The 15,923-nt window shown below is 45.0% G+C and overlaps 1 protein-coding gene across 3 annotated transcripts; it reads left to right on the forward strand.

Annotated features, from left to right (window-relative positions):
* Positions 1-2,660: 2,660 nt before the first annotated feature.
* Positions 2,661-14,799, forward strand: SYT11 (synaptotagmin 11). Of its 3 annotated transcripts, none has more exons than XR_015730463.1 (4): positions 2,661-3,310; positions 7,145-7,968; positions 11,769-12,039; positions 12,089-14,799. XR_015730463.1 is itself a non-coding variant. In XM_060682010.2 (4 exons), the coding sequence occupies exons 1-4, from the start codon at positions 3,277-3,279 to the stop codon at positions 14,283-14,285; spliced, it is 1,293 nt and encodes a 430-aa protein (XP_060537993.2). In that variant the 5' UTR covers positions 2,661-3,276; the 3' UTR covers positions 14,286-14,799. The 3 variants fall into 3 exon arrangements, 2 of the variants coding, with proteins under 2 accessions (XP_060537993.2, XP_060538004.2); XM_060682010.2 differs by having other exon boundaries at positions 11,769-11,892; positions 13,975-14,799; XM_060682021.2 differs by having other exon boundaries at positions 11,769-11,889; positions 13,975-14,799.
* The last annotated feature ends 1,124 nt before the right edge of the window (positions 14,800-15,923 follow it).

Raw genomic sequence — 15,923 nt, forward strand, 5'->3', positions numbered from 1 at the left:
GAAGGAAAGGGCTCGGTCGCGCATGCGCCCTCGGAGCCCCGCCGCCTCCCGCCATCTTTCGTGCGGGCCGCGGGCCTTTTGAGGGAGGGAACGGTCGGCGGAATATTTCACGCCGAGGGTTTGAGTTGGAGGGGCCGGGAAGAGGTAAAAAGACGGTCGGCGTCTCGCGAAACGCCCTTCAGGATTTAAAAGGGCGAATTTTTCTTTTTTTTAAAAAAAAGGGAAGGGGCCTTCCTGGAGGAAGCGAAGGCCGCCATATTGGTTGCTGGCACGGCCGGTTTTTTTGCGGGTTGTTTTTCCCGACCTTGGGAACCCACGTGACCCCTCCCCGAGGGCGGGGTCTAGGCCTCTGACGTCATTGGGCTCCCTCTAGGCTTCCTTTGCTTGTTAGCTCTTTGCAATATTATTGGGATTAATCCATTTATTTAGGATTTGCTTTTGCATTTTCGCAGTTGTTTTAGGATGCAACGTTTTTTCTTTCCCCTACAACGATCCAGGACCTGAATATGCCATCCATTTATTATTTTTTCTTGAATTGCTCCAGGCCTCCTCTATTATTATTATTATTATTATTATTATTATTATTATTATTATTATTATTATTATTATTATTATTATTATTTGCTGCATTTCTCCCTGATTCATTATCCCATTTGTTGCATGGCCCCGAATTTTTAAAAAAATATCAGACCTCAAGACTTGTAGTAAAAAAAATCTTCCTTGAGCTCTTGACTCAGCCTAAGGTTGAACCTCATTTAAGACAGGTAATAAGTGCAGAATTTTCAGCTCGGGAAGGATTATCCTTATTTACTTAAAAGCATCTGCAAATCCTCCACGCTTCCATCCTTCCTACCTAAAAACAACGGCCCAAAATCAGAAAACGCCCTTAAAACCAAACAAAGCTGGATGAGAAAAGAATATATTAATATGTTCTTTACTAAATGCAACCCCGCCCCGAAGAGCTATTAGAATACTTTATTAATTGATTAGTCTTGCGGCCTTATCAATAAAATAAAATACATAATCTGGGTCCAGGATAAAATAAATACATACATACATTAAAGCCCAGGAGGAAAGAAGGCAATCTTATCATTCGGTTCCCAGTGGGCCGTTCTTTCCCAATAGGGAGAAATATTTTTACAATATTGCAATTTCCAACAGAGGCTATTCGAAAGTTGCACTTGAGTTTGCAGGTTAAAGAAGGTAACACACCCACGTTAGTTCGCCACTGCAACGACACTACGAAGCCCATAGTCCCAAGTATTGCAAAGTCCATCCTCAGTAACCAAGTGAAGCTGAGAGGAGGGGGGAGAGATTAAGAGTTCTTTATACCCGAATGGCTACTAAAAAGATGCATTTGGTTTGCACGTTAGAAGAAGGGAAAACCCGGGTTACTTCACCAATGCAACGGGTACTGCAAAACCCGTAGTTCAAGTATTACATAGTCCATCCTCAGTAACCCGGCCGAGTGGAGGAGGGGAGAAAGAAATTAAAAAGTTCTTTTTAAAAATGGCTATTAGAAAGATGCATTGGGCTTGCACGTTAAAAGAAGGAAAACCCGCGTTAAGTCTCCAACGCAACGGGTACTGCAAAACCCATAGTTGAAGTACGACAAAGCCCATCTTCAGAAACCCAGCCGAGTTGGGGAAGGGAAAGAAATTAAAAACTTCTTTAAATGCGCCCCCACACCTTTAAATGGCTGTTAGAAAGTTGCATTGGGTTTGCACGTTCAAGAAGGGTTAATTCGCCAATGCAACGGTACTGAAAAACTGCATACTTTGTTCAAGTATTACAAAGTCCATCCTCAGTAACCCAGCCGAGGGGGGGAGGGGGGGAAAGAAATTAAAAAGTTATTTTTTTAAAAAAAATGGCTATTGGATTGCACAAAGATGCATTGGGTTTGCAGGTTAAAAGAAGGAAAACCCGCGTTAAGTCTCCAACGCAACGGGTACTGCAAAACCCATAGTTCAAGTACGACAAAGCCCATCCTCAAAAAGTGGAGGACGAGGAGGAGGAGGAGGGAAATAAATGAAAAAGTTCTTTTTAAAAATGGCTATTAGAAAGATGCATTGGGTTTGCAGGTTAAAAGAAGGGAAACCCGCCGTTAATTCTCCAACCCAACGGGTACTGCACAACCCATACTTCAAGTACGACAAAGCCCATCCTCAGAAACCCAACCGAGTGGAGGAGGAGGAGGAAGAAGGGGAAATAAATGAAAAAGTTCTCTTTATAAATGGCTATTAGAAAGATGCATTAAAAGAAGGAAAACCCGCGTTAATTCTCCCAACGCCACGGGTACTGCAAAGCCCATAGTTCCAGTACGACAAAGCCCATCCTCAGCAACCCAGCCGAGTGGAGGAGGAGGAGGAAGAAGGGGAAATCAATGAAAAAGTTCTCTTTATAAATGGCTATTAGAAAGATGCATTAAAAGAAGGAAAACCCGCCGTTAATTCTCCCAACGCCACGGGTACTGCAAAGCCCATAGTTCAAGTATTACATAGTCCATCCTCAGAAACCCAGCCGAGTCGAGGAGGAGGAGGAAATAAATGAAAAAGTTCTTTTTAAAAATGGCTATTAGAAAGATGCATTGGGTTTGCAGGTTAAAAGAAGGGAAACCCGCCGTTAATTCTCCAACGCAACGGGTACTGCAAAACCCATACTTCAAGTACGACAAAGCCCATCCTCAGCAACCCAGCCGAGTAGAGGAGGAGGAAGAAGGGGAAATCAATGAAAAAGTTCTTTTTAAAAACTGGCTATTAGAAAGATGCATTGGGGTTTGCAAGGGGGCCTAAATCCCCAGGGCCAGCCCCATTTGGGGGGGGGATGTTTCTCTCTCACACACACACGCGCAAAAAAAAAAAAAAAACTCCGCAGAGACCCATAATCCACCGCCCGGCCCAAGCTTGCCCAGTCACTCTCTCCGGGCGTCTCCAAAGCGCGCAGCGAAAGCGAGCCTGGTATTAAAAAAAAAAAAAAAAAAAAGGAACACCAACGTTCGAAAGGGGGCGGCGCTTGCCCGGGCTTCGTTCCAAAACGGGGCGGCGCTTGTCCGGGCTTCGTTCGAAAGGGGCGGAGCCGAGGACCAGTTTTTTACTTCGCTTCGCTCCTCTTCTCCTGCATCGCTGGGGGGGGGGGAGAAAGAAGCCGGGCGAGAGCATCTTTTCCAAAGCGAGCACCGCAGCCGCCTCGGGGGGTGGGGGGACGGGGGAGGCCGCCTCCGGAGCGCCTCGCCCCGCCGCTTCTACTGCTCCTGCTCCTGCTCCAACGCCGGTTGCCATGGCCGAGATCGCCAGCGTCCGCCCCAGCTTCGGTGAGTTGCATCGGGGGGTAGGGGGGGAAGAAAGGCCGCTGCGCAGTGCCGGCTCCGCGGAGGGCTTTATGCCTCCCCCCCATAGGCCGGCATCCTCCTCCTCCTCGGCTGCAAAACCCCCCGGCCCTTCTCTGCTCAAAGGCCGGGGATCCATCCCTCTCTCTCTCTGCTCTCGATCCAACGATCGAGGCTTGCTTGGCAGATTCCCCTCCCGCCCCCACCCCCAAAATAATCACCCTGGAGGCGTTGCGGCGTTGCACAACTGCACCCCCCCCTTCTCCCTGATCTGGTTGGGCCTTCCTGGGTGGGGGATCTATAGCCCCCCCCCCCCCAAAGCCTCTTGACCACCGGGAGCATCTTTGCAAAATGATCCCTGCGGGAGCGAGAGAGAGATGCTGAGAAAAAACACACACACAGAGAGAGAGAGAAAGAATGCTACACAAAATAGACACAACCGCCAGCCCTACACAATCATCACCAGCACCTTGGGGCCTGCTGGTCTGGAAAGACTCTTCCTTCCGCTCCTTCCCTCCATCCTTTCTTTTCTAGCGTTTTTTTTTTCCCCTCCTCTTAAGAATTGGTGTCATCTTAACCGTGGATGCCCATGAGATTTGCAAAAAAAAAAAAAGCAAATTGCAAGGCCTTGGAGAAAAGGAGGCCCCTTCTCTCCAGGGAGGGAGGGAGGGAGGGGTGGGGAAAGGGGGAGAGTTTAGCAATGCCACCCGTCCTCGCCCGTTTGCAACCCGGGTCCTTTCTTAACCATCCTATCCTAAAGGCAGGTAGTTGGGAGGGACTTACCTGTGCTAAAGGTACACGCATCTCTTATATTTCTTGCAGTTTCCTAGGGGGTTGGTGCCCCTTCCTTCAATTGCTCTGCCAACCCTCCACCCCGTCACCTACACGGGCGTGCCCAGTTTCTGGCCTGGCTAGGAGAGACCGGATCCTTAAGACTTTTCCGAAGGGGTGCAAAGCTAACAGCGATCCTCATCGGAAGGGATTTCTCCCCCCCCCCATTCCCTCTAGGGTGGAGAAGCAGGGGGGCAGGTGTTGAGCGGGGACGGGGGGGGGCGCTAGGAAAAAAAGCAAGGATGACGTGATGTTTATTTCTAGGATGGGCAGTGCCCCAGCTCTTTGGAAGGCAGAGAAAGGATTTTTAAGAAAAACAATAACAAAAGCCTTTGTTTGCCTTGCGTGTGTGTGTCTGTTGTGTGTTTGTGTGTTGAACAATCGGGGTCTGGAGCCCCCCCCCGCCCCCCCCCTCGGGTAAAGCGGGCTGGAGGTGAATCTCGAGCCGCTGCAATTTCTTGCCCCCACCCAAGTGAGAGAGAAATCTGGTGCCCTTTGCAGTCCCGATGTGTTTGGGGGGGGGGCTCCTCCTCATCCTTAATTGCCCCCCCCCCAGGGGCATTCACACAAGCACCAGCCATTTCCGAAGAAGCAGCCGAAGGGGCGCCTGGCGTGCCTCCCCTGGGGGAGAAAACGTGGCGACTGCCAGTCGCCGGTGTAATTTCCAACCCACTCACCGAGGGCCTGTAGCCCGCTCCTCACCACCACGATGATGATGATGATTAATGGTAGCATATTTATTTACTATAGAATAACGGAAGGGACCTGGGAGGCCTTCTAGTCCACCCCCCTCTCTGTTCAAGCAGGAAACCCTTGTACCGTTACAGGCAAATGGTTGTCCCCATCTCATCTTAAAAACCTCCAGTGATGGAGCATCCACAATTTCTAGTGGCAAGTCGTTCCACTGTCTTATGGAGATCCTCAGTCATCCGGCATTATTTTTCAAGAGGCAACTGGACTTTGGGGGGATTTTTTCTTTGAAGACGTTTCGCTTCTCATCCAAGAAGCTTCCCCAGCTCTGTCGTTGTCTTTGTCTGATTCATTGTCCTCACTATCTGGAAATTCCTCCTTAGTTCTATGTTGCTTCTCTCCCTGATTAGTTTCCATCCGTTGCTTCTTGTCCTGCCTTCGGGTGCTTTGGAGAAGAGCTTGACTCCCTCTTCTTTTGGGGCAGCCCCTCAGATATTGGAAGACTGCTATCATGTCTCCCCTGGTCCTTCTTTTCATTAAGCTACACATACCCAGTTCCTGCAATTCGTATATTTTATTCTCCACTCCCCTAATCCTCTTTGTGGCTCTTCTCTGCACTCTTTCCAGAGTTTTAACATCTTTCTTATATTGTGGCAAGAGGTCATCTAGTCCAAACTCCTGCCCAAATCAGAAACCCAATACCATTTCAGACCAATCGTTGTCCAATCTCTTCTTCACAACCTCCAATCATGGAGCACCCAGAACTTCTGGTGGCAAGTCGTTCCACTGGTTAATTGTCCTCGCTGTCAGGAAGTTTCTCCTTAGTTCTAAGTTGCTTCTCTCCTTGATTAGGTAGTTGGTCTGTCAACAGTAACTGAGTTTAAACATGCTTGGAATAAACACATTTATTATAAACCTCTTAACCTCCCTTCTCTCTAATGCGGGGGTGGGGGCTTTGAATTGAATTTATTTTATTTATTTTATTTATTTATTGAATTTATATCCCGCCCTTCTCCCCGAAGGGACTCAGGGTGGTGAACAGCCGAAAATTAAAATAACATACAATATAAAAGTTAAGATATCTAAAAATAAATTAAATTAATCGGCCTCCCAATTTAAAACCCCAAGCTATACAATTAAAAACTTAATTGGATAGTTTACCATGCAATCAGTATAATAAAACGTTGGAACCGAATAATTTAAGATTGAAAATTTAAAAACAGGGAACGTTAATATAAATTGCAAAACAGGGAGAGTTCCAACAAAAATTTAAAACAAACCCCCCAAAAAATCATATTTATAAACGAACAAACAAACAACAAAAATCTGAAATGTCAGATTTGATGGACTTTTTCTGCCATCAGTTTTTTATGTTTCTAATAGAGGCAGCTGCTTGAATAAAGTTGGGTTTTTTTGCTCATCAGAATTTCCAGATGCGTGTGTCTCCTCCTGGGTCAAAATATTGCAATTTTTTTTTTGGTGAGATTTTTCCTACGCTCCCCGGAAGTTATTTGAGTGAGAATCCCTGCAATTGTTTCTCTCCTGTCTTTGTCACACACACAAAAAAAAATGAACCCAACCTGCCACCCACATAGAGACACAATAGAGACGGAGCCATTGTCAGCAAAAATCACTGGGGGAATTATAACTCGCATATCTGCAGCTGGCTTAGGGCTGGGCACATCTGTACTATTGTTTTCCAGAACAGAAACTTAATTCTTTTTTCTTTCTTTTTTTTTTAAATCTTATTTGTTGATGAAGAATGCAAAGAAATAGGGAACCAAAACCAACTCCAGGAAATAGTATTTAGTGTTTCTCATTGCAATTTTTGGGCTTGACTTGCTCAGGTGGTCCTCGACTTAACGACCGCAGTTGATCCGTTGCTGAGCAAGGAATCGGCTGATTTTACAGTCTCTTTGACATAGCTGTTGAGCGAATCGTTGCAGTTCTTAAGTCGGGAAGACGGTTGTTAAGTGAATTGGGCTTCCCCATTACTTGTTTACAAGATCGCAAAAGGGTGACCCCCCAGGATATTGAAACGGTCATAAATATGAGTCAGTTGCCCAGCATCTGAAGTTTTGATCCAGTGACCACGGGGATGGTGCAGCAGGTCGCATGGAAAATGGCCGTGTCATTTCTTTTTTTTTTCCGCGGACGGTCATTAAATGAACTTGTAACTTCAGTAGCAATATTGAGTTGCAAAAGAGGCAGAGGAGGGGATTTTCGTCCACATCTGGCAGATGAGGGGACAGTAGGCCTCGGTTCTGATCTTCTCCCCCACCCTTTCTCGTTCTCCAGATGTCTCCCCCATTGTGGCCGGTCTCATCGGGGCCACCGTCCTGGTGGTGTCGGTCTCGGTGACGGTTTTCATGTGGACCTGTTGCCACCAGCAGCTGGAGAAGAAGCAGAAGAGCGCCCCGTACAAGTTCATCCACATGTTGAAAAGCATCAGCATCTACCCGGAGACCCTGAGCAACAAGAAGAAAATCATACGGATCCGGAGAGACAAGAAGGGCGTGGCCAGGAAAGACGGGAACGGACACCTACTGGCGGACGCGGCCGAAGCTGGCCTGGTGGGCTCCGAAAAAACATCCGGCGGGTTGAACTCGGCTTCTTCCGTCAACCAACTCCCTGTCAAAGTAGAGTATGGAGAAGAACCAAGTCCTCACCAAAGCTTGACCCCGGCGGGGAGCAAGACCTCCTCGTTGTCTTCTCCGGAAGAAGACATCACGCTAGGGACTCTGACCTTCTCGGTGGATTACAACTTCCCCAAAAAGGCCCTGGTGGTGACCATCCAAGAAGCTCACGGGTTGCCGGTGATGGACGAGCACAACCAAGGTTCGGATCCTTACATTAAGATGACCATCCTGCCAGACAAGAGGCACCGCGTCAAGACTAGGGTTCTCCGGAAGACCCTGGACCCCGTCTTTGACGAGACCTTCACCTTTTACGGCATCCCCTACAGCCAGCTTCAGGATTTGGTCCTCCACTTCCTGGTGCTCAGCTTCGACCGTTTTTCTCGAGATGACGTCATCGGGGAGGTGATGGTACCACTCGCGGGGGTGGATCCCAGCACCGGGAAAGTCCATCTGACGAGGGAGATCATCAAGAGGAACATACAGGTAAGGCCGGTCAATCTTCTGGGTTTCCACCTGTGGGTTGTTCTCTGCGGAGGGAGAACCCCCCCCTCATGGGAGAGGGGTCCGATTTCAGCTCCCGGGGTGGGCTAGGGGATGATGGGAATTGTAGTTTGACACGGCGAAGGAAGAGGATTGTAGCTTTGGGTGGAGGGAAAGCCAAGTTTGAAGCGAGCTCTCTCACAGCCCTCCCGAGCAAGAGATCAGGATGGGAAAGGTAGAACAAACCGAGATGGCCTCAAAGGTAGTTTAGGAAGGGAGCCAGAGGTAGCAGTAAGGCGTATGGGTAGTCCTCGACTTACAACTGTTCATTTAGTGACCGAAGTTTCAACGGCACTGGAAAACCATTGCGACCGTTTTTTCCACACTTAATGACCGTTGCAGCATCCCCATGGTCAAAATTCAGACGCTTGGCAACTGGCTCGTGTTTATGACGGTTGTGTGGTCCCCTTTTGCGACCTTCCGACAAGCAAGTGGGGAAAATCAGATTCACTTAACGACCAAACAGCCGCCGTGAGCCACTTCCCCCCCCCCAAAAAAAAAAAAACAGGGCAGGAAAAGTAGTAAAACAGGGCAAAGCTCACTTCACAGCCGTCTCACTTAGCGACATAAATGTTGGGCGGTCCGTGGTGGTCCTAAGTCGAGGACTGCCTGTATTCTCAGCTCCAGGCGGGGCATAAGCCTTTTGAGAGACGACAAAAACCGTATGGAGAAATGGGGAGGACGGCGGATCGAGACCTGTTAGCCACTGCGGTTCCCACCGATCGATCCAAATTATGTCTCGGTGTCATTAAAGATGCATGAGGGTTTTGATGGATGGCATTTCCAGAGGTGGAGCAGAGTTAAAATCTCGGCAGAACAGCAGCTTCAGTAACGCCGCGCTATTATCCGATCCACTGATTAGATAGAATGGATAGATAAGGTAGGTAGGTAGGTAGGTAGGTAGATAGATATAGAATTGTTAGATAGATATAGATAGAATTGTTAGAGATAGATAGATAGATAGATAGATAGATAGATAGATAGATAGATAGATAGATAGATAGATAGATAGGGATAGAATTGTTAGAGAGAGAAAGACAGTAGGTAGGTATAGATTAGATAGGGGGAGAGACAGACAGACAGGTAGATACTGATAGATTAGGTAGGTAGAGAGAGATAGTGATAGATAAAATAGATTAGGTAGGTAGAGATAGATTAGAGAGGTAGGGAAAGAGACAGACATACAGACACCGGTAGATAATGATTGATAGATAAGGTAGATTAGGTTGGGGGGGGAGAGAGAGAGAGGGAGAGATTAGGAGGGATAGAGATAGGTGCGATAGGTAGATAGGTTAAATAATGATGGATGGATGGAAAGTGTAGGTATAGATTAGCTAGGGGGAGAGAGAAAGAGACAGACAGGTAGATAATGATAGATAGGTAGGTAATAGATTAGATAGATAGATGATAGATAAATAGATAGATAGATGATAGATAGATAGATAGATAGATAGATAGATAGATAGATAGATAGATAGATAGATATTAAGAGATAAAGACAGATTAGGAGGGATAGAGATAGGTACAGTAGGTAGGTAGATAGGTTAAATAATGAAAGATAGATAGATAGTGTAGGTATAGATTAGCTAGGGGGAGAGAGAAAGAGACAGACTGGTAGATAATGATAGATTAGGTAGGTAGGTAGGTAGGTAGGTAGAGATAGATAGATAGAGAGATAGATAGATAGATAGATAGATAGATAGATAGATAGATAGATAGATAGATAGATAGATAGATAGATAATGATAGATTAGAGAGAGAGAGAAAGTCTCCCTGGGGACCAGGCGTTCGCCACTGGGCTGCATTTCAGCCTCTCTTTGGACAATCCCGAAGCAACATTTCGAAGACCATCTCTTCATCCCTTAAGCCCTGAATGTAGGGCACAGAAAACCATGGCAACGTTGCCGGTATTCACCGGATTAATAGTGGCTTTGTAACACTCGGCACGGTGCCAAGTTTAATTCCACCGCCGGACAAACTCAAAACAAAAGGAACACACCACCCCCACCCACCCCGATCCATCCCCACCTCCTTCCTTTCCTTAAAAAAAAGCAATTCTTCCAGATTTTTTTTTTTAAAAAAAGTTTTTATCTGCGGTGTTATTTTTTGTTTCGTTTTGTTTTAAACTCAACCCTTTTAAGGTTGCTTGTGGCAACCAAGCTGGGAAGCTCTCGTCTTTACGGAACAACTAGAAAAGGCCGAACCGAGCACAACGTTTTGTGATTTTTGTGGCTTGCGTTGAGGTTTGAAGGGAGGTAAAAAAAAAAAAAACCAACCACTAGGGAGCCTAAAATTTATTCGTTGCTAAGCGAGACCTTGGCGAGTTTTGCCCCGTTTTACGACTTTGTCTTGCCACGTTTGTTAAGTGCATCGCTTGCAAATTATTAAGTGGATTCAACTGCTTTCCCCATCGACTTTGCTTTGTCACAGGGTGGATTTGATTTAAATCACAATTTAAATCACGATTTAAATCACTAGTAAAAAGGCTTGATTTAAATCAACTCGATTTAAATTATAATTTTTAAAGAGCAACTGTCATCTCTGCTACTCCTTTGACCCACTGTTGACTCACCGATAGTCCCAGTGTTGCAGAATAGACAGCCTTGTGCTACATAACAAAGCTCCATTTCATGCTGAATAAACTAAATTATTTATGTATCTTAAATAGAAAACTATCTTACGATAGATTTTTACCCCCAAAAGTTTTTTATTAAAATAAATTGGATAAAAATCAAAAAAAATCTGATTTAAATCAAAAAAATCTGATTTAAATCAAAAAAATCTGATTTTTTTTATTTTTTAAAAAAAAATCATTGATTTTTATCCACCCTGCTTTGTCGCCAGGTTGCAAAAGGAGAATCGTGCGACACTGTTCTGCCTCAGCTATGGACCCCAAAGAATGCAGCACACACAAAGTCCATACAAACCTTAGTTGACTAATTAAAGACTACTAATGATCTTTCTTATTACTCCTTTTTTATTTATTTATTTAGATGTACAGATTTTTTTCAGACTATAAGATGCACCTAAATTAAGAAGAGGAAAACAACAACAAAAAAAGGTTTTGGCCTACCTTTTTTCGGGCTGTTTTCAAGACTTTTTTGCAGTCCATTTTTGTGGGTTTTTGAGGCCCGTTTTACGGGGGGGGTTTCCCCAGAAAAAACGGGCCGAAAAGTGGGCCAAAAAAAGCCTCAAAAACAAGCCAAAAAAAGCCTCAAAAACGGCCCCCCAAAAGCCTCAAAAATGGGCTGAAAAAAGTCTCAAAATGGGGCGGAAAAAGCCCCGAAAACAGACTCCAAAAACCTCAAAAACAAGCCAAAAAAAGCCTCAAAAACAGTCCAAAAAAGGCCTGAAAAAGACCAAAAAAAAAGCCTCAAAAACAGTCCAAAAAAGGCCTGAAAAAGACCAAAAAAAGCCTCAAAAACAGTCCAAAAAAGGCCTGAAAAAGACCCAAAAAAAGCCTCGAAAAAAGGCCCAAAAACAGGGCATGTGGAGGGTGAGCAGGGCATCGGCAATATTCTGTCTATAAGATGCACAGACATTTTCGCCCCCTTTTGGGAGACAAAAGAACTGCGTCTTACAGTCCGAAAAATACGGTATGTGTACTATCTTTGTATTATTTGTATTTAAAATTAAAAAAATACTTTAAAATAAATATTTTTTTTTTAAAAAAAAAACAGTTGTCCGGGTAGCCTCAGGTAATGTAATCCGAGTCATCCAGAAGATGTCTTTTCTCTTCCCAGAAATGCATCAGCAGAGGAGAGCTACAGGTGTCCTTATCCTACCAGCCTGTCACTCAGAGGATGACTGTCATGGTGTTGAAGGCAAGGCAGCTGCCTAAGATGGACATCACTGGTCTCTCAGGTAGAAGCTATTTTCTTCAGCCTATCGTGGGGTTTCCTCAAAAAGCCGGGTGCTAAAAACGTTGATGGACTCTCAACGTTGATCCCAATCCATTATGCTAGAGTTCCCCTACCTTTCCGGGCAGGGGTGAAATGCTACTGGTTCGGATAGGTTCGAGCGAACCGCTAGTAAAAAAAAAAAATGCTACCGATTCGGATAGGTTCGAGCGAACCGCTAGTAAAAAAAAAAAATGCTACGGGTTCGGATAGGTTCGAGCGAACCGCTAGTAAAAAAAAAATGCTACGGGTTCGGGCGAAACAGTATTTCCGACGATTAGCTGCAACGCTAGAATCGTCGGATTTCCTGCTTTCTAGCTAATCTAAATCATGTGGCACAACGGATTCCCTCCCCCTCGCTGTTCTACTTACCTTTGCAGACTCAAAAGGCTTCAAAATGTTTCTTTTTTTTGCGCTGCACGAAGGACGCGCTCGGTAGCAGATTTCAGAGGATTTCACTGCTGTTTCCGGGCTGATGACCTGATTTTCCAGGGGGAAAGAGGGGATGATCTGGGGGGGGGGTCAGGCACATGTGCCTGTGTGTGAGCACCCGCGACATTCATGGAAATGTTTGTGCGTGTGGGATCTGCAGCAACGCTCACCTGAGAGGCCACGAGTACCTGCAACGCTTGTGGACAACGCACGAGTAGGGTCAGACCGTCCGCAACATTCGCGCAAGGGGGGCCATGCACGCACGTAGAGATGCACACACGAAGAGATTAGGAGGTTTAGAATAACAGAGTCGGAAGGGACCTTGGAGGTCTTCTAGTCCAACCCCTTGTTTAGGCAGAAAACCCTACTCCACTTCAGACAAATGGTTATCCAACAAACTTCCAGTCTTGGAACATTCGCAACTTCTGGAGGCAGAAGTTCTCACTTCTCATCCAAGAATCTTCTTCAGTTTTGACTAAAGGGTGGGAGATGGATGGACTTATGTGTTCCTTGCAGTCATCTGGTCGTTAGCACTCCCTCTGAGAGTTCTTCCACCCTCCATCCTTCAGTCAGAACAGAAGAAGCTTCTTGGATGAGAAGCGAAACGTCTTCAAGGAGAAAAAAAACCAAACCAAGTCCAGTTAGTTGCCTTTTGGAAAAAAAGCACCTTTGAGACAATACTTTGTAGTATTGTCTAAGGTATGATTCACTTTAAGATCGCCACAAAAAGTCATAAAATCAAGTCCATATGATCTGTTTTTAGGAGTATCACAACTTATAGCTGTCAATAGTTAGGCTCCATCTCTAAAGGTTACTCGTCGTCCTCGACTTATGACCACAATGGAATCCTGTCCCTTATTAGTCGTAAGTCAAGGACGACAATAACCTTTCAAGGTGAAGTCTGCCCATTAACGGTTCTTAAATTGTGATACTCCTAAAACAGATCATCCACGTTATGGATCCAGTGGTGAATAAATTGATTTCTGGTGTCAGAAGTGGGATCATTCTAGACACCAGGTTCGGGAGAACGGAAGGAGAATGCTGTAAGTGGTGCGGTGGCCTAGAGGTGGAGGTCTCGCCTCACAATCAGGAGGCTGTGAGTTCGATCCTAGGAAGAGGCAGATATTTCTCTCTCTGGGCACATTTGAGAATATTATCTGTTGAAAAAAAACTCCGCATTGGCAACAGGGACGGCATCCGGCCAGTAAAAACACTCACCGCCATTCAGTTGCCCAGACTCCATCCCGCAAGGGATTATGGGGTCGTGAAAAGTTGATGATGAGAATGCTGTAGTTTTCTCATTGAAAGATGGAACTGGGCAGCCGTCCTGAGAACAAAGGGGAAGGTCAAAATTGATCAATCTGTCAGCTGTCCAGTTAGCAAATCCAGAAAAAGAAAACTCCTGGGACATAAAGTATAAAACTTTACTTGAATAAGCCACAATTGGCACAGCAGAAGTGAAACCGGCTCTGGTTTTCGCGCGCAAAAGCAAGTATAAAAACACTTGTAAGTTGAGGACTAGCTGCAGTCCTTCACATCGGACTGCGACTCCCCGGAGAAGCAGCCCGCTTTCTGGACTGTGTTATTGGCCTTTCTCCCTCTTCTTCCTCTTCCTCAGATCCTTACGTCAAGGTGAACGTCTACTACGGCAGGAAGCGGATCGCGAAAAAGAAAACCCACGTGAAGAAGTGCACTTTGAACCCCATCTTCAACGAGTCGTTCATTTACGACATCCCCACCGATCTCCTGCCGGATGTCAGCATCGAATTCCTGGTGATCGACTTTGACCGGACCACCAAAAACGAAGTGGTCGGACGGCTGATCCTAGGGGCGCACAGCGTCACGGCCGGCGGAGTGGAACACTGGCGGGAAGTGTGCGAAAGCCCCCGGAAGCAGATCGCAAAGTGGCACAGCTTGAGCGAATATTAGCAGGGTACACGAGGAAGGCGCGGGTGCGTCGATTCACGCCCGCGCCCCACCTTCAAGAGACTTTCTCCCCCCCTCCCCAAGAAACCCCTCCCGTCCCCCCAAAAAACAGCCCCTCCTATTTTAGCCGTAGAACTGACCGTTTCCATAAGAAGCAGCTGACTGGATCTCTTTTGTGACATTGTTTACAGGGCCCGCACACACACACACACACACACAACACGACGACACGAAAACACGTACCCAGGTTCTACAAACCGTGGGAAAGGGGGGGGAAAAAAGGAAAAAGAGTGCATTAATTTTAAGAATACCACAAAACCTATATTTAAAAAACAAAACAAAAAAAAAGCGTAATCACACTACTATTGCATGCCGATTACAGACGTCGAGAAAAAGAAAAAAAAAAGAAAAAACACAAAAAAAAAATTAGTATAACTTAACCAGTATCGAGATGCAGGTTTTTTTTTTTTTTTGTTTTGTTTTGTTTTTAATTAAAAAAATGCAATTTTATCTGTCACTACGAGAAGTTGTGTTTTTGTGCTGAACAGTCTTTTTTGCAGGTATTCACAACTGGTTCTATTCAGCTTTTCTTCCTGATTTCCTTTTTCTAAAAAAAAATTACATATATATATATATATATACTCGTGTCGATTTGCTGGTTTTTTTCTTCGTTTGCCCCTTATCTCAGTTTGAAAACCTCTTGCCGTTTTTTTTTTCCTCCTATAATTTGGGTGAATTAACTTCGCTTGTACATAACACGCAGTGGCTTTAGAGGCATTTAACACAATTTCCTTTTTTGGAAGTGAGTGGGGGGGGAGGGCGTAAAAAGCAAAATAAAATAAAATATGCCTGAATGGCAAGCGGCTGTTAAAAAAAACAAACCCATTTCCTGTAAAAACAAATGTGGGATTAACTCAGCAATGGACGTGACGTTATCAGCAAATTTTCTGTGAGCAAAAACTGCCCCCCTTCCTGCTTTATGGCTGAATAAACTTTCCAATTTAAAAGAAGCGTTTTTTGTTTTGGGTCCCCCCCCATTTTAATTTTGCACACCGAAGCAAAAAGATGTGCTTTATTTTATATTTTTTTTCCTTTTAAAAAAAGAAAAACCTGGAATAGTTCTTAAGGAAAAGTGCTCAGGGTATAAATAGATTTAGGGTTATTTCAGGGGTGTGGAACTTGGCTGTTTCGGTTTCACTCAAATCCCCTGTTGGCATGCCAAACCGACAAGGCCGATGGGAGTTGTGATCCAGAAGGACCCATGGTTCCCACCTGTGTGTCTTTCCAGACCTATGGAAACAGTTCTTATTTCTCCACAGGAGTCATGGAAAAACGAAGGATGATTTTTTTAAAAAAAAAAATAATAATAATAAAATAATGAACTTCCACCATCACCATAACAGACGGGAATTCTTTTCGTGGAAGCTGCTTTAACCATAAAAATTTTCCCCGAGATGTGATGTCCTTTTTCTTTCTTTCCTTTGCTTTCCACCTTGTGTCTGTTGTAAAAACGATTTAAAAAAATAGAAAAAAAATTAAAAAGGAGCTTAAAAAAAAAAAACAAAGTTATAACTTTGTGTCAAAAAAAAAAAATGGGTAAAAAAAAAAAAACCCGGAGAAAACTCAAACCATGTACAACCG

This window comes from Pantherophis guttatus, chromosome 18 (assembly GCF_059756535.1).
Source record: "Pantherophis guttatus breed Tessera chromosome 18, ASM5975653v1, whole genome shotgun sequence".
Lineage (NCBI taxonomy): Eukaryota > Metazoa > Chordata > Lepidosauria > Squamata > Colubridae > Pantherophis > Pantherophis guttatus.